The 19,819-nt window shown below is 36.7% G+C and overlaps 1 protein-coding gene across 3 annotated transcripts; it reads right to left on the bottom strand.

Annotated features, from left to right (window-relative positions):
- Positions 1–2,019: 2,019 nt before the first annotated feature.
- On the bottom strand, positions 2,020–16,516 carry LOC144643762 (large ribosomal subunit protein uL23m-like). 3 transcript variants are annotated; one of them, XM_078503105.1, is made up of 5 exons: positions 16,304–16,516; positions 13,500–13,582; positions 10,226–10,305; positions 9,051–9,203; positions 2,020–2,264 (listed from the first exon to the last, which is right to left on the bottom strand). In XM_078503105.1, exons 1-4 carry the CDS (start codon positions 16,432–16,434, stop codon positions 9,084–9,086), a joined length of 414 nt encoding a protein of 137 aa, XP_078359231.1. In that variant the 5' UTR covers positions 16,435–16,516; the 3' UTR covers positions 2,020–2,264; positions 9,051–9,083. The 3 variants fall into 3 exon arrangements, with proteins under 3 accessions (XP_078359231.1, XP_078359230.1, XP_078359228.1); XM_078503104.1 differs by having other exon boundaries at positions 9,066–9,203; XM_078503102.1 differs by lacking the exon at positions 2,020–2,264 and having other exon boundaries at positions 8,737–9,203; positions 16,304–16,506.
- Positions 16,517–19,819: the final 3,303 nt, after the last annotated feature.

Genomic DNA, 19,819 nt, shown 5'->3' with positions numbered 1-19,819 from the left:
AATTAATTATTTATTGAAAATGACTGAGTCGCTTAAAAGGAAACCGGTCATTTACATTTCCAAGCAGTACTCGATCTACGGAACAAAAATTAAGCATTCATGTAAATTGAAGATTCGTCACAAGAGAGGACAGAATACTTCACTTAAACGTCGGAAGCAATGAGCTAGGCCTTTATCAAGATTACAATAGCGCAAAAAATACACCCTCGATTCTTCAGGTTAAATTTTTCGTTGTTCCTCTCATTGTCGAAAAAGTAAAATTTTTGGGTGTTTCGCGCAGCAAGAAGTTTGTACATTATTTCCCGCTGCCCTTTCAACCCCGTCTTTACGTATAGAATTTGTTTTTGGTCTCGTGGGTTGTCAATTTCCGAGTGTTCCGATCGAAAGCGACACGTGCCAAGCACAAAACCACTGTCACAATTATCACTGGCTCTAATTACGCTTCGGCAAACAATACCATTGGCTCGCTAATACAATTTCATTGTGTACACGCTTGTATGTCCTGTGCCACTCATGCAAATAATCCATTTCACTAGCGCCGCAAGTTTCATTATAGAAACGGATGTGCGTCCGTGGACTATTTAGACAAGCATTTAAAAATATGAGATCTTATCTCCTGGTCAGTCCGAGCTTTATATTTTCAACCTGCTAGTCGAAGCTGCCACGCATGCGTCACTCTCTCGAGATTGAGCCACCGTTTTTGTTTGGCGTCAACATGTACAAGACTGGTTTGGAAAGCGCGTTTTGCTGTCGCGTTTTTCGCATTTGGAGCTTCATTGATCGCCACTGACTGCTTCACATGGCTGCAGTGTGAATTAGTTTTCAGATTCAGGAAGTACATCAGAAGAGTTTCGCGCTTCTGTTTGGGGGAAAATTAATTGTTTCGGAAAGTTTCCTTGATGCTAATGAGGAGGCAGGTGTTTTTCGGTTTTTTGAAAGAGAAGAATCTCACACGCATTAGTGAAGAGAATGGGGAATTCCTCCCTTCCGATTTATTCCAATTGAGTCCATTTCGTGGCCGAATGAATAATCCTCGCCCATTTACGACGAGATTAGAGCGCGCGGTTTTCGAACAAAATAATCGAAATGGGTTTCTGGCGCGTTATGAACACGGCACAATTTAGCCGAATAAGACAGGCAAACTTAATTAGTAACGTCTGTAGAAAAACAAACCTCAATAACATACGTTTTGAGTATAGAAACATATTGACTTGAAATTTGACCAAATAAACATGGCTACGCTCCATGAAAAACAACGCGATTTCGCTACATTTTCATTAATGTTAGATTGGCGATCTTTTTGTTGTGGGTTTTAAGCGGCGGCACACCCAATAAAAGCGCCGAAATTTTAAAAGAGGCCTCCCAACAATTTAAGTGATCAAAAATCAAGTGTGAAAATTTCAACAGCGGCGCTTAGGACAAGAAGCTGAACGTCAGGAGACCGGGCACCAACGGCTAAATAAATTAACTGCACGAAACCGCACAGAATATTCAAGCAAATTTATAGCTACCTCAAGTTGTTTGAGGAATTACGACATTCGATTGCACCTCGCATTGGGGGGAAAAGAAGTAAAAAGAAAGCAGTTCACTTCGGAATGGTTTGAAATATCACTCAACTTTTCTCAGATATTAAAGATCAGCTACCACAGCTTTGCACAGGAAACTGTCGCCTTGAGATAAGGACATGCTCTTTGTTCGCGAGCTAATGCGTGAAGCGCTAAGAACACTTTCAGAGTGCGCGTGGCTCAATCTCTCGCCGGAAAGATCTCGCGATTAAACACTGCTCGCGGTTTGATCATTAAAAAATGAAAGGAAAAGATTGACTTGAGAAGAACCAACGTTTCGTTGTTCGAAGACACATTTTCTTAGTGGTCTTTTTGTATCACGGAAACGCTCTCTTTAAATAAGTAGGCAATATTTTTTTTAAAAGGGGTGAGTCTTTGACAATTAAAATATAAAAATATACGCGGTCTTCAAATGCATATATTAAAGGTATATAAAATAAGAATGAGACACAAAAGATTTAGCGATTTCCTTTAATTCTTTTCAACCCAACGAAGTATGAATAATTTACACTGAAAAATGCACGAAACAAAATGCAAAGGGCAGCCGATGGAAGAGGACTTTGTTCTTGATATTTTTTTTTTGTAAAAGAACATAAATGTCGACAGTGTCTTGTCACTTGTTAGATCAAGGTCGGTTTCCAGTCAAAACTAAATTTGTTTCCTCGGGCGGGACTTGCGGGATACGTGATATAGCACGCCCTGCCGTGAAATAAGAATAAAATATTAGGCAAGCTGAAACATTCTGCTCAATAAAAGCGACAAACTGAACGCAATCACTTCTATAATGGCACATTGCATGGATTAATATTTCACAATCGTCAAGTTCCAGATATTCAGTTAATGATGCGTTGGCAAAAATTACCTCCCACAAAACTACGTCTTAAACACAATCACTTACCCCCGCAAAAATACAATATATTGCACTTAAATAATTTGTCCCCTTGCGGCCTATTTTGTGAAAAAAATAATCCCAGTAAGATCGTAAAAATGTGGAAATTATAGACATAAAAATTGCGCCGTAGCATTGTTAGTTCTTGCAATTTAGAAGAACGAAGCTTCGAAGAAACACATTAAGTGTTCGTAGATTGACAGATGTCAATTAAGTCGCGGTTTGTTTGAATGATTGAATGCGAAAAGTCGGCTTGAAGAAATTGAATGCTTATAAAGTATAGCCATGATCAAAGGCTTTACTTTGCATGAGTTTGTCCTCTAAATTATTCACTTGAGTCACCAGTTGTCAGCTTAAAACGTAAAACTTTCCTTGTAAACAAGATTTGGGACAGATAAAAAACATCAAAATTCCCTTTAAATGATTAAAAAACGCACTAGAAAAATGCGAAAGAAATTTAAAAAAAGTATAGCTTGAAAATAAGTTCAGTTCCTATTGATCACTTTTTTAGCGTTTAGACTGATAATCTTGTATTTGTGGTTTCTAAACTAAAAAAAACTGAAAATTGCGTTTATGGCAATCAATAAAATTAATCAAGACTTTTTCGTTCTCGTTTTCACCAAGATATTTAATTTCAGTATTATTAAAAATAGAACGCCAAACCACTATTTACCCAAATAAGCTAACCAATGAGTATTGAGCACTTTTATTTGCTGTGGTGTTTCACTTTCAAGCTTGTTTGATAAATGTACTTCCACAAAATTAATACTAAGCATTGGGAATACCGACATTGCATATCCTCCATTCATGCGAGGTACGAAAGTCAAACTGGTTTTTTCTTTCTTCATATCCATCCCGCCTTTGTTTTATTTCACGCAGTGAATAATAAAAGTCTTCACTTCCTCGTACATGTTTAATTCATACTTCAAAAAAGAAAAATAGAAGAGAAAAACGACTTGGGACGTACCAGAATAAGTAAAAGAAATGTGTTCTTATTTCTCGACACTTGTGTTTGACTATTATTTAATTTTCACGAATTCGACATTTGAACACGAACGTTTTATTACAAAATATAGCCATATGTCGTTCTGTTTGTTTTGGAAGGTGTACTAGCGAACAGATTTTATTTTGTTCGGAAATGTGTAAAGTAAACTTGGCTTCGAAAAGAATTTGCACTGAATTTCATTGTACTCGCTAGCACGTGTCATCATCACTTGACACAATAACGTATTTTACGTGAATAATTCACTTCCCCGTAGGTGGATAATTCACTTATTTACCCCGCCGTACTTTGTCGCCATTTCGTGGTGATTCACTGGCAATTTTTCGTAGTACTAGCAGTGATAGTTTATGCGTCGTGTATGAAAAGGTGAGCTGCGTTAAAAGAATTGATTTCCGAGCGACCAGGATGTTTATGGTGTCAATGATTAAAGGGAAACAATATGGGGTCAAACAACAAAGCCCAACAAGAATGAACACAAGAATTGGAGATCAATGATTAGATTAAAGAAACAAGAGAAAATAGGATTTCTACAAAGGGATTTAACAGGCACAACACCGGCAAGAAGGCGATTGCTAAAAACTAAGGATTAACACACAAAGGAAGGAAGCGAAGGATGATAGCGAAAAAAAGAATAGAAAGAAGCAATCGAAAGAAAAACATTTCAAAACCTCAAATAAAAAATAAAAATGCTAAAATTAATAGTAATACTATTGTTTGCCAACTGCAGTTTTGTGTGGCAACGAATCTCCTTCCATTAGCAAAAACAATGAAAAATGGAACCTGCTAGACTCGGGTTAATTTTTTTTGTACCTCTTTAAAGATGCGACACTGCTTTGCTAATAAAAACGTGTTATAAGGTAGCGCTAGAAATTGTACTGCACAACCAAAAGTAACATAAGAAAGTAAACCGTGTACACCCTCGGAAATTACAAAGTCGCTCCTATTTCAAAAACGCAATTCAGTGCTTTACGAATAAACGTCTTTTATTTGGAAAGACGTTGAAAAAAACAAACAAAATGGGTCCAACGTGCGCCTTAAGAATTATTGTTCTAAAGTCTCTAATTAACGGCCAAGATAGATATATTTCTTTAAAAAAATTCTTTCCTTACGTTGCTTAGGGATTTGAATGCCTTTTTGTTTCTCTTACCAAAACAGAAAGTCAGACTCAGCTTCTATTTTCGTTTTTCTTTATTCTTCTAAGTTTCGATAATTAGACTGCTTTTTTTCTCTATAACAGAGGTATCAGTTTTTAAAGAGGGACCCGAAAAGAGAAAGGGAGGCACAAAAAGAAAGAGATATTCACATTAAAAAGAAAGTTGTATTTCTTTTATTTCCTATGTAGACGTTAAAAATCGTTGCCGCTTCTTTAAACGTAAAAGTTTATGAAATCAATCTCCCAAACGAAATAAGATGCAATGTATCAAATAACACCAAGAGCCGTTTATTTCGAAAGAACTGTCGACACTTACGAAAAAATGAATGCGGGTTTTGTCCCCCTCCATTACATAACAGAGTTTTCGATTAAGTGGAAAAAATACCTTCCAATGTCAAAATGAAACTAATATACCAAAGCGTGAAGCAAACAGTAAAACTCCACCAGATATGGTCAAAGCACACTTAAGTTAAGTAAGAAGTTTATATTTTTGTTTTAGATTGTTTCTTTTGACGCAAAGCTCAAGTAGACGGAAGAATGATTACTCACTAACCCCAAATTACTTAAGTTAGTTTCAAATCTTTCAGGTCGCAAAAATGTTTCTCAAAAGTATCCTTGATTCAACGTACTTCCCTTTTCGTTACTTACTCAACGATATAATTTCCTTTGCAGAACGAAACCTCTTTTGTGCCACGCGCTCTAAAAAAGCCTAAAACAGTGCTACACACGTGACCTTTACACGTTCAAAACAATAACAAATACACGGGCGACATAACCCAACTATTCTTGAACAAGATTCGAACAAAGCTCGCCCGCAACACACGTGTTACAAGTCAAACGCAACAATTAAAACATATGTTAATCCTTGTATTGGACGTTTTTGTTCTTCACTGCCGTGATTGGTCGCGTTAATCACGAGGAGTAAACAAGACCTTTAATTTAAAGAATCGAAGAGAGAACCATTGTCTAAGGTTTCGCGGTGCTAAGCGCTTGGTTTTCGCGCGTAATTGATAATGAAAATTGTTGTAAGGGCCCATTACACACATGAGTGATCAGGGCGATCGACATCTGTCAGTCATTGTCTGCAAAAACACTGTAATGGCTTCCTATCGCGAACGAATTCTTGACTATTGTAAATACAGGTAGTGAAAAGTTCTCTCGTCAGTGCGGCACGCTTCGCGACCGATTCATTCGCCCAATATGTGGTCGATACCTGCTAAACATCTGATATTTCCACACAGGAAAAGCTTTAGCAAAATACACATTCCGTGTTCCACATAACAACCAACTCCACTTTTGCCTTATCTTGTATTATTAGCATTCTTTTCACTTGGGAACTCAACGCCGCACGAACACTTTTTTTCAAGAGTCCAACACTGTCGACCAATATAAGAAAGCCAAAATATAAACAAAGCCACGAGCCGCACTTAGCTTTCTTCAAATGTTTACTCACTTAATTAAGTTTCAAACGTGTAAAATAAGACGGCAACTTTTTTTAAGCCAAACAAGCCGACAAGTGCATATGTGTGAAACTAAACTGAACGAATAACACATGGGAAAGAGTCGCCAACTTTATATCTCAAGATATTTTAGTGTTCTTTCCTTTCGTGAGTTAAAACTAGCATGGTGCATACCGGAACGACTATTTTAAGCACACAATGCAAAACAGTTTTGTTCCGGGTTTTTTGTCTACTTTACAATTCGTCTTTGCCAGGGATTTATTTTTCAGCTTCACAAGTATCTTCTCAATAAAGTTAACATTTCATATTCCGGCTTAGTTAGCGAGATAAGATACTCTTCTACTTAACGAAGCTAATGAACTGGAATTTAGAAATGAAATAGAGTCGATACTCCAGGCGAACATTGAAATGACGTTTTTGTTTTTTTCGCAGTTGGAAATCCTTGAATTAAATGTTCTTCAGTGTTCAATAGTGGCACGCTTCACGGCTAAACACGAAAGCACGAAAGAGCTTTGTTTTTGTCACTGTCGTTGTATTGTTGGTTATGACACCAAATAAGCTAGCCGTGGCTTAAGATAACGAGTAATTCTTGAGTCGGATAAGCTTTGCACGACCGAAGAATGAAAAATTCATGAGGATTTTGGAGCCGACAAGTGGCACCGAAGAACATAAAGACCTGACTAATAACGTCGTCACTCAGCAACTTAAAAAGTCGAAAAGGTTAATTACCGTCACAGTTCGCAATTTGGAACAATGCGCCCCGGGAAAGTGTTCATTAAAACCATTTGGACGATACAACTAACAAAAATTAACAAAATATAACGATATCATATCAAAAGAACTTAAAAGATCTAACTAGTCTCTCCTCGGAAAACTAAATCATTAGTTTTCGTCTAAATGTTATAAATTTATACACAAAGTTGATTTCACTCTTTCCACTAAACATTCCCCTTTTTAAGTAGATGAAAAAGAAAGAAATATGAAATGTCACGATGAAAGAACTTAAAATATCTAAATTGTCATTCCTTGGAAAACTCAATGATTAGATTCCGCCTAAATTTATAACAAACTCACACAAGGAGGTGATTTTATTTTCTCCGCTCAAAATATTATCCTGCTAAAGATAGAAAACTAGAACAGTGTTTCCGTATTGCTGTTAGTACCTTCCGGCTCTTTTTGTATAATAACTGCACCTTGAAAGAATCGAATTCGCTACCAAATCGACACATTTTGTCATATTAAAAAGGCGATGAAAAACAATTCTCATCATGACCTAGGTAGTCGACTGTATTGAAAAGAGGTTAAGAGAACCTAAGAATTATGCAATGTCTGCAATGTCTGCAATGTGTGAAGTTAAAGGGTTGAAGCTCGATGACGGATTGACTAAGGCATGAAAATCGCACCACGCTGGATGTTTTGAAAACGCCATTCTAATCCGAACAAGAACTGCACGCAATCAGCGGATTTGCATTGCATTGTAACAGTCATCAACTAAAGTTTATTACATTTTATTTATTCAAAATGATTTTACTTTTTCTTTATTTGTGGTGCAGGTATAAAGAAATTTATGTACTACAAGGGGAGATTCTATCTATGAAAACCAAAGCAAGGGAATCACACTACTTCCACAAGGAAAACGCCCGTCTCTGTTTGATCTCCAAAGAGAAGGCCAGAAAGGCAGGGTTTGTGTAATTCTCTTCTTTAGCTCGGAATGTGCATTAGCGACATTAGGCTTCCTATTTCATTAGCGTTTGAAAATGGGAAAACGGTCTTTCTATATGGTGAGCTCAAAACAAATCATAAGATAAATGTTTGCGCCAAGTCTAATATCAAATGAAAGCAACTGCTCGTCACTCATGCCATACGATGTATAGTTTCTTGAATTTTTCTTTTCGACCGCCCGTCAGTTCGCTTGCAACGAGAGGCTACTTATATTCAAAACCACTTAAAGATAGCACCGTTGAACGTTTTTTAGTATTTAAAACGGTAGATATAGGCATATTTTTATCCCCTAAAAATTTTTTATCTGTTCGGATTTCTTAGCTGAAAGTCTAGTGATCCGAAAGTTATAGGGATCAAAACTTACCTTTTCGAAAAAATTCCAGCCAGAGAAGGGCTCCCGAAAATTCTAGGTGCCCTTTTTAGAGTAAAAATCCGTTAAAAATAAACAATTATACCATTTTTTAGAAATTCGAAAATCCTAGGAAAGGCAGGCAAGCAAAAAAATTTACAATGAATGTTCCGAAAATTCTAGATCTCAAATCGTCTTCCGAACAGATATTTTAACGAAATATTCCGTTGGGTGCCCCTGTATTGTTCACATATGTCCTCATATAATAAAACTACGAGAAGCCTCTCATGGATTAACGCCAAAGCAAGTCAGTTACGACAAAGGAAAACGACAGTGTTCGCAGCTTTTAACTCTGGAGGTTACAGGATAAGAGATCTAGTAAAAAAAAATATAAAATAGCCCACAAATATCACGCACTCCGATGGAAACAAGACGTTGAGCCATGCATGTAAGTTATTAGCTTATAAACAGTCCCGGAAACACAACCAAGCGAATGACTAGGTTGCGACTAAGATTGAACTTTAAAACGAGCAGAAGACACTTGTACGATCTCATTCTTCCAACTCGTAAAGTTTAACTTTGATTTTCAATCGGCCACACTGAAACAAACTTTTATTTGAACATAAAACCCTTCAATACCCGAATTATTTTACAACCATTAAAAATATTTTTTTTTTCTATGTACATGTGAGGGAATGTTTCCGTCCAAAAGTATTTTTTTCTTGTTTGCAGTCTTGGTTGTCAGTGACCAGCCCCAAACTCCACTGACTAATGTTCCGTCACTTCCAGCTTCTTTTGATCCAAAATACCAGAGCAGAGACTGGGCCGCCGCTCGGACGGTATGACTATAACAGTCCCGTTCTCTTCGGATCAATGCCATTCAGGGCTGGCCAAGGACTGATCAGATACCTCATAAATGCGTACTTGAAGTGTCTCATGCCGTCAAAACCAGCGAAGCGGTTCAGGTTCTACTGATGGGGTATCTGCCTGTTCCTGGGCAGGTTCCTCGACTTGTGCGTCAGGCTTTGGAAATAAATCTGGAAACTTGAATGTACCGGTAGCCTGTGGAAGGAATGAAATGAGAAGAAACGCCTTTAGCACAAACCAGTTACCTAGACATTTCTACATGCAACGTTTAAAGTACAAAGCTATCAGTGGAAGTGTGAAACGTTAAAGAGGCTAGGCCGCGGTATTTTAGGTAATTCTATTTATTTTCGTTAATAAAGAGCTCTTAACTTCAAATTGGCAGTGCAGAAGTCTTTTATTGGCAAAATCACGGCAACATAACAAACAAGGATGATTTTGGAGCATTGTAAATAACACTTTCATACAAATTGAGATAAACTTGAAAAAAGTCGGGCCGGCGTTTTTCGTTTCCTGCACTTCGTTTTTCTTTCGTTTTGCCTTCCTGCCCTTTTTGGCCTTCTGTGTTTCTTTTGGTTCTCAGTTTTGGCTGTTATTGTGATATTTCAGTTAATTCTATGACCAGTTGGTTAGTGACGAAATTGCCTAAAATTGCGTGACACAAGGGTAAAGCGTGAAAATTCAACTCGCTCCATCAAACCAAACATTCAGGTTTCTGTCGCCTTGTGGTATATTAAGTGGACTGTTCACAGCCCTCTATTTTCTTCGATCGTTGAACGCTGAGAAAGAATTGTGAGAGATTTTATATATATATAAGAAATAGACACCCCGGGGTTGGGGGAAAAAAAAAAAAAAAAAATTAAAAAAAAAAAAAAAAACCAAGGGAGGGAACAGGTATTTAAAGAGCGGAGGAGTTGAATTGGGGGGCTACCAAAAAAAAACACAGGTAAAAAGGGGGCTTAACCCCCGCCCCCCCGAATTTAAATCCCGCGCTCTAACCACTCGGCCACGCTGCCTCCCGAGAGAGATCTGGACACCAGCGCTAAAAGCGATAGGCGCGAGGGGGTAGGGGGGATAGAGGGGCTATGAAAAGTCTATATATTAAGCAAAAGTATTTTCAAAGAACTTGTACAATGAATATAACGAGCTAAAGAGTTTTTATGTGCTCTTTTATAAATCTGCATAAAAGTATGTAACTAAATATATGTTCCAGTACGTACCAGCGTTACATAAGCCACTTTATAATCTGGAAACTTTTTCTTTGCAAGCCTGTCATTCTTGAAAAGATATTTTGTTTTACCTAAAATAAAATAAAAAAAACAGGCAAGTCAGAGAAAAAGATGTTTACTGGAAGTTGGATGTGTAATTAATTGGCAAATTGGTCTAAACCTCTAATGAAACCTCAGTTCTGTACTTGAGATTTTCATCAGTGAAAGACTAATATTATTAAACACCAAGGCGGAATTAAAAGGGGCTTGACTCTTCTTACTTTCCACAACAAGTTGCATTTTAGTTTTGCATTTAGGGGCTTCCATATCTCCTAAGATCCTGTTATTATTTATAAATTTTAACTCTGCTACAAACCTACTTTCTAAAAGCTCACTTGCATGACCATACAAACATTTGAATGAACATCATTATGCTGTGATAAATACAAGAGGCAAAGTAAAAACAGTATTTGTTTGAAATGATCATTTATGTGATTTGCAGGTTAAAAATCGATTAATAATAGAGAAAGTGTTATTTGCAGTGATTGTAATGTACCATCATATAGGATGCTAGTCCCTTGCAGGTTACAGTGGCAGATCCTCCTCTCTTTAATGATCCCCCCGCTAAAACATTTTTGAGTGTACACACTCAAAAAGGGCCCTCTCCTTAGTTCAATAGGGGCCCCCTCCTTAGTTCAATTTTTGCAACAAAATTGAAGATGAAACTCACTTTTTGTCAGATTGCCCAGCCTATTCTCAGGTACGAGACATATTCTTCTCTTAAAGTGTATATGACATGAAAAATATTTTCTGCTAATTTGAAAGGCCTTTCGAAATACAGAAGAGTGGCGTTTTTCTTTTCGAAATATCTTTTTTCTTTTCAGAGATATTGACGTTTTTGTATTATGCAAATTAGATCAGTGATGACGTCACAAGATTTGACTCTAAAAATGGTAAAATACTGAATAAACAATATCTCTAAAACTATTAAAGCAGTGTTCTTGGAACTTGGCACCACAAATGTGCATCACAAAAGAAACAAAATGTTACTCTTAGGGTTGTTGCCATGACAACAGTTTTGCCGCTGGTGCTGTCTCAATAAAAACTGAAATTCCCAGTTTTTGTCTTAAACCAAGAACCATCTAGCGCAGCCAAACCAATGGTGGGAATTAAGGCAATATGGCAATATGTCTGTTCTAAGCAGGACCCTTTGTCTCACTTTAGAGGTCAGATATGGGGATATTTGTCTTTTTGACAGAGAGAGACTGAAGCTGAAAGAGTTACTATGGCAACAATACTAAAGGTGTCATTTTGTTCCTTTTGTGATGCACATTTGTGGTGCCAAGTTTCAAGAACACTGCTTCAATAGTTTTAGAGATATTGTTTATTCAGTATTTTACCATTTTTAGAGTCAAATCTTGTGACGTCATCACTGATCTAATTTGCATAATACAAAAACGTCAATATCTCTGAAACGAAAAAAAGATATTTCGAAAAGAAAAACGCCATTCTTCTGTATTTCGAAAGGCCTTTCAAATAAGCGGAAAATATTTTTCATGTCATATACACTTTAAATAGAATCCAAAATCCCATTACTACGATAACTACTACGCTAAACACTCTTATCACATCTTATGAACTCAACTGACTACTTTGTAAACATTCAGCTAATTTCATTTAACTCGGCATGCTTTGAATTGAGAGACAATCTCGTTACAATAATCACCACCTCAAAACGTTAAAATGAACAATTATTGTAATTCTTTAATTTTTTATGTTTTTTTTTTTACTTTACAAGTTACCTAATAATAAGTAATTAAATTTAAGTAGCTTTTGCAATACTACTAAATTCCTATGTAGTCATGCAAATACGTCGCTGTTGGATCTGCCACTGGGTTATTCCACGGCATTTGTTAGGTTTCCCAAATAATAATAATAATAATAATAATAATAAAACCTTTATTTGAGTGTCAAAACTGAAATAGCAGTAATAAAACCACTAAATGGGGACATTTTAAAGTAAAAGAAAAATAACAAAATCAAAATATCCTAATAAATGCTAAAATTGGTTAAACTATTTACAATATATACAGATAAAATACAAGCTAAGAACTTACATTAAGAACTACATAGAATACAATTAGTTGTTTAAGCCCCTGTGTAGAGAGAGGCACTGTAAGACACAAGTGTCTGGCTTAGAACATGATGTTATCACTATGGCCAGCCTTTAAACCAGACTCGCTCAATCAGGAGTCCAATGCCAGGGCTCAAAATAACGGCCGGTCAACGGACAATGTCCGGCCAAAATGACGATTTGTCCGGACAAAATTTTGGTTCGGCGGTCATTTTGACCGGTCACATACACAGCTTTCAAATAAATAACACACAAAAAAAATTAATTTGCAGTATTTCTTGAAATTTTACAGTAAAATCATAACATATCATAGCAGCTTGCAGTCACAAATTTGTAGAATACAGATGAGACGGTCACGCTCTGCGGATTTGTTAGCGGTTTGCTTATAAATAAATAAAACAGGAAACATCCATGTCTGTAAATACGCTAAACAGACAACGATGAACATTACATCAATCAACGTCTGCTATTAACACGCATACGCAATTACAGTTTCAATTTCAATTTCAATGTCAGGTGGGCCGAGAAAAATAGCGCTCGTTAGTGGATTTAAAAAACTATATGCACCTTTAGAAAGTACAAGTTCGTAGCGCGTTTTTTTACCAGCAAGATCATGAGAAAATAACAAAATCACTAAACGCTTTGAATGTTAAGTCAGCAATGTTTCTTTAAATCGTGCATATTTCGCAACTGAACGTGTCCCTATGTGTGCTGACAAGTTGACCACCCAAGACATGGTGCTACTTAAGTCGTTTAATGTAAAACTATGCAGAGTAACATAACAATACGGCTACTGAGCATTTTGTTTTATGTAGAGTAGAACGCAGAAGAAATGGAAATTCAAAAAGCGAACATAATAAAATGACACTTTTAGCGATCAAAACATTTAAGCTTAAGCCTTATACTCTTAAACAATGAGTGTTTTAGCTTATTAAGAGGCGAAATTTTTGGCAGAATAGGCTATTGCTTCAAAGTAAATACTCAATATTTTGACCGGTCAAAAACGAGACATGACCAAGCAAAAATTGATTTGGCCGGTCAACATGACCGGCCAGTATTCAAAAATTATTTTGAGCCCTGAATGCAGTAACCATCCAGCCACTGCATCTCCTACAAACTAAAGAGTATTTACTGACAGTAACTTCAGCTTACCATGTGCTATTCTGGTGTTCACCTTGGCAATGTCAAGCTTGTAAATGCTGGCAAGGTAGTTCTTAATGTCTAGTTTTGACATGCTGAAATGTAATGAAATAAGAAATTTGTGCATCAGAGAAAGCCCCTGGAGTTTAATCACAGTGGTTCCACACAAGCTGTTTGAAGAATAAAATAAAAAATTGGTGCAATCATTGGCACCAAAAATGAAAATTCTATTGATTTTGTAGATGGACTTAATTCTTCAGACAAGAATTGCACCTCATGTGATGAAATGCATCTAGAGAGAACAAGATGAGACTGTCATCTGAAGTTTGTCTTGTTATTTTAGTAATGCTGCTAAGGTAAATGTTCTACAGAGAATTTATTATCTACTAAACAATATTTTAAAAAATCTGCTATGCTAAAAAGACCGCTATAAATTATTTGCTTTTTACCAGAAGTTTACCGTGTTACTAAATAGTCAACAGAAAGATTGTCAGGCTTGGTGCGGATAAACATTCATGGAAGACAAACATATGAATTCTAAAGCTGTGATCCAACATTTTGCTGCATAACAACCCTTAAGAATGGTGCTTGTTGACCCAACTTTCCAGGAAGCATGACAGTTTTTTTTAAGGCACTTTACTTCTGTTATTACCAGTGTTTGAACAATTGAACAAGTACCACAGCATGTGAACAAGCTCCTCCCTCCACCAAATTGCCCAAAATGCTAATTTCAAGGACCCGAAATTCCAAAATTTGGGATCCACCTAGTTTTCTCTTCCTAGCTTGGCAGTTCCCTTTTACTAAACTGCAACAGCCTCCTTCCCCCCCCCCCCTAAAAAAATCAATTTATCCCTTTGTTTTTTTAATGGTTCACCCACTATTATTGTATCCCAGAGCAGAATACAATAACATGATACACTGTGCTATGTATCCTTATGCTGAGAGTCTACACGCAATGCAGAAATAACTGTGTCATACTTAAGCTTGTGACCACCAAAACATAGAAACAATACACTTTGCATAAATGGTGCCTAAGTTTGAATAACAATACTATGCGGTACATCCTTAGCCTCGTGTGGATGTTAATAGACAAAGGATTATTTCCATGAATGTGAGGCGTGGAATGTATAAGTATTGTTATTCAAATGCAGATGCCATTTATGCAAAGTGTCTAGGGACTTAGAGGATGTGGAAAATATGGGAAAATGCACAAAAGTAGCCAAGCATCCTAAGAATATCTAAAGGAGAAAGTGATTGGAAACAAAAAATACCAGCAGTTTTAATGTATTAATAAACAAAATCTCCAGACTAAATGGATTTTCTCCAAACTGAGGGTTTATCATGTTTTCTTTATAACAATGTATAATAAAATAATAATTAGTTTTTTCTTTTATTTGAGTGAGGTTTTTTTATGCAATCCACCTTAGCTGTCAGCTTCAACTAATAACACTAACCACCTTTGATTTGATTATTCTAGGTATCACAAAATCATTCTTTTATGGTCTTTTACTGTTTGGTCCTCATTCGAGTACTAATCAGGGCAGCCAGAATTACAATTATTTTAGTCCTGTATTCAACATGGGCAGTATGAAATCAAATGCAGACTGGAGACTACTATTTGTCATTCTACAATCCATTTGTGAGAAATAGGGTGAAAACAATGGTCTGCAGTTTGCATTTTAGGCTAATTGGAACGCATATTGACATGTCGAAATTTCTTGATTGATATTTTTTAGCAATGCTATAGTTAAGCTTAAAAATATTTGTACATATGATAAGTAATTTTAGAAAATAATCACAGATTAAATTACACACACCCCTGTATAAAGCAGATCCCTTTATTAAGCCTACGTCCCCAAATTTTTTCACCCTATTTACTGTAAATTATGCCTCTATTAAGGGGGTTAAGGGTGGATATTGCTGGAGTATTCTAGCTCATAAAAGGAAGGACCCATTGGTGGCCATAGGTATCATTAAGGAATCATTTCAGATAACGAAGCTCCAGAAAGAGAAGCCATCACGAATCAAAGATTTCCTTATACAATGAAAGTTCTATTTTGCTCACCATGCATGGTTTCATTTGCATGTAATGTACCTATCAATATTAAGCTGCAGGAGGGGGGCTGGGCAAAGGATGGGCATTCGCACTTGGCAGAGACTTTCTGTTCAAAATAAAATTAATGCCCCACTGCAGGGCATTTGTGTATAGTCAAAACAATCTCTTGCTTCCATAAAATTGTGTTAGAAAGTCCACTAAAATGGTCATTCCCCGCTACAGGCAAACAATTGCTGTCAAATCCCTTGCCTATGCCCGGCCTCCCTCTCCCCTGGCTTAACATTGATAGGTGCATAAGATCACTCAATCGCATTCTTGATCTGTCCCATATTGGTTTTATTCGTATTGAAATTATTTCCTTATGCTGATCACGAGAACCTTGCAGTATGAGTGACTATTTATAATACTTTGATCAATTTAAAATTGATTTAAGTATTATAAATAGTCACACATACTGCAAGGTACGTTCTCTCGCTCAGCGTAAGAAAACACATCGGTATAGTTTTTGTAGTTTGGGACTAGTTTGCAAGGGTAATCCAAGATGTATCCAACGCTCATTAAAATGGTGTTTGACCCATAAAATTACGTGTTCTCTACGAATATGTTTGAAACGAATACCATGTATTTAGTGGCCACTAGAACATTCCCCGAAGGTGTCCTCTCAGTACAGGTTTTACTGTATTTGCAAGGAAATTATTCGGACTCTCCGAAACCTTGCAGTGATACTGTTTGAAGGAAACAAAACCGTCATTCTACTTACTCCATAGGAACATGTAGCTGAACCACATTATCCGGTTGTTCTTTTCCCGGTCTAACCACCTTCATGTACCAATTACAAAGAAATATTCGAGCTTGCAATCTTGGATTTCTGACCACATGTCGGTACGCCATCTTGAATGAGCGACTAAGTAAGGAGATCTGGAACTGAGTTTAGCAAAAGAAACAACAGGGAGGGGAGGGTAAGATTCGACTCCTTGGCACTATGTGTCGACGTGACAATGCACCTGGCTGGGCGCGTTAAAGATTTCCTTATCTCTATCTGTCTTATTAGTTGTTTCTTTAGAGCACTTATTTGTTGCAGAGGAAGGAGCTTTATTACGAGTTCTAGGGCGCGCTCGCAGGCAAACTAACTGTGTACTCACTCGACAATAATAACGTCCGGTTAAGGAATAAGAATAAAAAATTTTTGCGGTGGAATAATGGAATAGTGGCCCTCGTTTTCGGGAATAACGGAATAATAAAGGCGATGTTTCCTTTTGAATAATCAGCGACCTTTCTCTGGAAGTGTATTTTTTTCTTTGACTAGAGTCAGAGGGGAATAATGGAAATTTGAGAGCAGGAAATAATGGAATGGACACCTGACTACATTATTCCTCTTCAGCCCCCCTACGCCGGCTATTCCAAATGAAAGTCTGTAGCAAAGTCAGTGAAGATGTGGCTGAAACTGTTGGGAACTATGTTCTTATTTTTATCTATCTTTAGTTTGAAAACTGAAGATAGATAGAGTGTACGAATGTAGCTGTGAAACTATCGGAAACCATAACATACACAATACACTATAAAATGTTTTTTTTTTTTTTTAAAAAGTGCTCAAATGTTGTCTCGTTTTGCGAAACGTTTCGGGAATAACCCCTTCATCAGTCGCAAAGTTAAAACCGTTGAAAGCGTAATACACACCAACGACGGCAAGTTATTGTTGAGGATTTGTGGCAGAGAGAGTGGAGGCAAGAAGGATGTTGAAGTTAAAGCTGTAACTATTGGAAACTATGTTCTCACCGAATAACGACGTCCGGCAACTTGAAAACTGATCGGTGTAAAACTAAGTGATTATGCGGGGATCCCCTCGTGTTTTACCGATCTCTTGTTACAGAGAGCATAAACTCACCCTTCCTGACTCCAAAATGTAGCTTATAGACATTGCTTATTTTATATGTACAACGACAAATTTTATTTTTAAAGTACGAAAGTACACACATTGTTATGTGTCCACGATCTTTAAACAAGGTATGGAACTAAATGTTGGAGTTACCGGGTTAATGTAGCTGGTTGTAAAGCATTTTATTTCTTCCGCGCTCGCGTATCTCATTATAGTCAGTTTGAGGGAAGCTTATATGTACACACATGGTACGTTTGATTGACAGTCTAATAAATGCCCATTGTTCCAGGTTCATTCATTGTAGGTACGCTAGCACAGTACACACAGTAACCTTATACAGGAATAACATCTTCATCTAAGACTTAGAAGACACAAGCGAGGTAAGTTCTAGTCCCTTTGATCATTCGCTAAATGTGTAACGCAAGTTAAAAAAACATTTTAAACTTCTTAACACAAACAATGATCATATAGTAGATACTGGATTCATAAAATGATTCAGATGTTACACTTTGTATAGAACGAAATCAACTTTGCTGTGCGTAAGGACTTCTTCTGCGATAAAGCTTTTTTTAAGCGAACCCCTTTTGTAATTCATCCACAGTTAAATGCGACATAGCTTCTACTTGTCATTCCAAAAAGTCAAGAGAAACTTTCTTTGTGTTACTCTGATGAGTTTTTTGCCACTTTAACTTAAAAATACGAAACAGTAGACCCCTCACTGTGAACTAAAACAATTAATAGACCTTGCTCCCGCACGAGTTCGTCTGAGACGAATCATGCGTCTGTTCTGCAAATCAATTTTTAAAGTTCGTCCGACTTTTTACAAAGTATACCTTGTGTGGTGTCGTGAAAGTAAAATTTTAATTTTTTTCGGCGTGGGGTGAAAGGTGCGGTTAAACGACATTGCAAGCGGCGTATAGCAAATTAACTTTGAAGAGCACCGAAATGACATTTCTTATCTTAAGAAACATCTAACCAATCTTTCCTTGACTCTTTCAAGTTTGCCGTTCACCCCTGCCTCTCTTAGTAAAATTCTGTCCCTACTCTCGCCAGAACGAAAAGTAGAGGGTGGTAAAAGGGAGGAGGGGTATAGATCACGTTTCACGGAAAATAATAAGGCCCTTTCACATTTGACGAAAAATATTACATTGGCAACTACGCTCCACGGAAAATCAAAGGAAACGTCTTGGAAAATCACGGTTCACGGCTACTATGGAAATCACAATTCACGAGGAAAAAATAGCCATTTCACATTTCACGGGAAATAAAAAGGGCCGATCACGGGTCACGAAAATACCCTTTACCACCCTCAAAGTAGGCAGCTGTCGCGATATCCTCATAAGTGGTGTGGTCAGAATTTTCGTCTATACTAATCACAGCTTTCCCTGTTTTAAAAAGTCTAAAAAGAATTCCTGGATTTCTTTTAGTAACATTTGGAGTGGATAAAAAGTAAATTTGCCGCAGTTTTTCTCACGTTGTATCAAGACCTGATACTTCGGTTGAAAGAAGCGTCACTGAATAAAAAAATTCTTGGAACAATTTTTCATTGAAAAACATTCATAATCACTTCTTTCAGGTAATTTTCAAATGTTTCCATATCTAATTTTATGCTGTGCTATTTGTTGTAGGAATAATTTCAGGTGAAGTGATTTTTATAATTTAATTAGGAAATTTAATTAGTTTGTTTGTGAACACGAGGAATATTTTTAGACGGCGAATTTCATTTGTCTAATGTATCAATAAATGTTTTAAAAACATCTTAATAGCCAGTTTATTCTATGTGCACGATATGAGTTGTTTCGGATAGTTTCGAACGTGAAATTCTTAATATTATAACTAGGTACATTGTTACATTAACTATTTTTCGAGGATGCGTTTAGTAGAAATAATGAATTTCGATGTTAGCGCTTTCACTAATGGCTTCTTCGCAATGTCGACCAATGGCGGAGTCTTTGCTCCACTTAACCAACAGTTTGTCTGGATAAAACGAGTACTCCATTCAAAAGTGTCAAATAAAGAATAAGTAACCATTTAAAGTGATGATTCTTAACGCAAGACGAGCAATTAGACAAAACGCTCTGCACGTATTGCCTGCCTATGTTTTAAGTGTAACTGATACGGAAGTACATACAAGATAAGTCATGCGGTGCCCATTTATATAATGTCATACATAATTATCGTTTTTTTTTCTTTAGAGTCATAGTTTTACCAGCAATAATTTGATTAATTAAAGTTCTTTGTATACGCTTTTTATAGCTTTTAGGGACGCTTGTGCGAGTTAAATATGATTGACAACGTTCGTCAACAATCGGAAAACTATAAATTGTTTCCGTTTGAAAAACCCACGTAAATGTTCCTGCTCATGCATTCATACTACGCCGGCTTCTTTATTAACAATCG

Source organism: Oculina patagonica, chromosome 2, assembly GCF_052425735.1.
Source record: "Oculina patagonica isolate OP01 chromosome 2, crgOcupat, whole genome shotgun sequence".
Taxonomy (NCBI): Eukaryota; Metazoa; Cnidaria; class Anthozoa; order Scleractinia; family Oculinidae; genus Oculina; species Oculina patagonica.
This window is presented reverse-complemented; position numbering and strand designations above follow the sequence as displayed.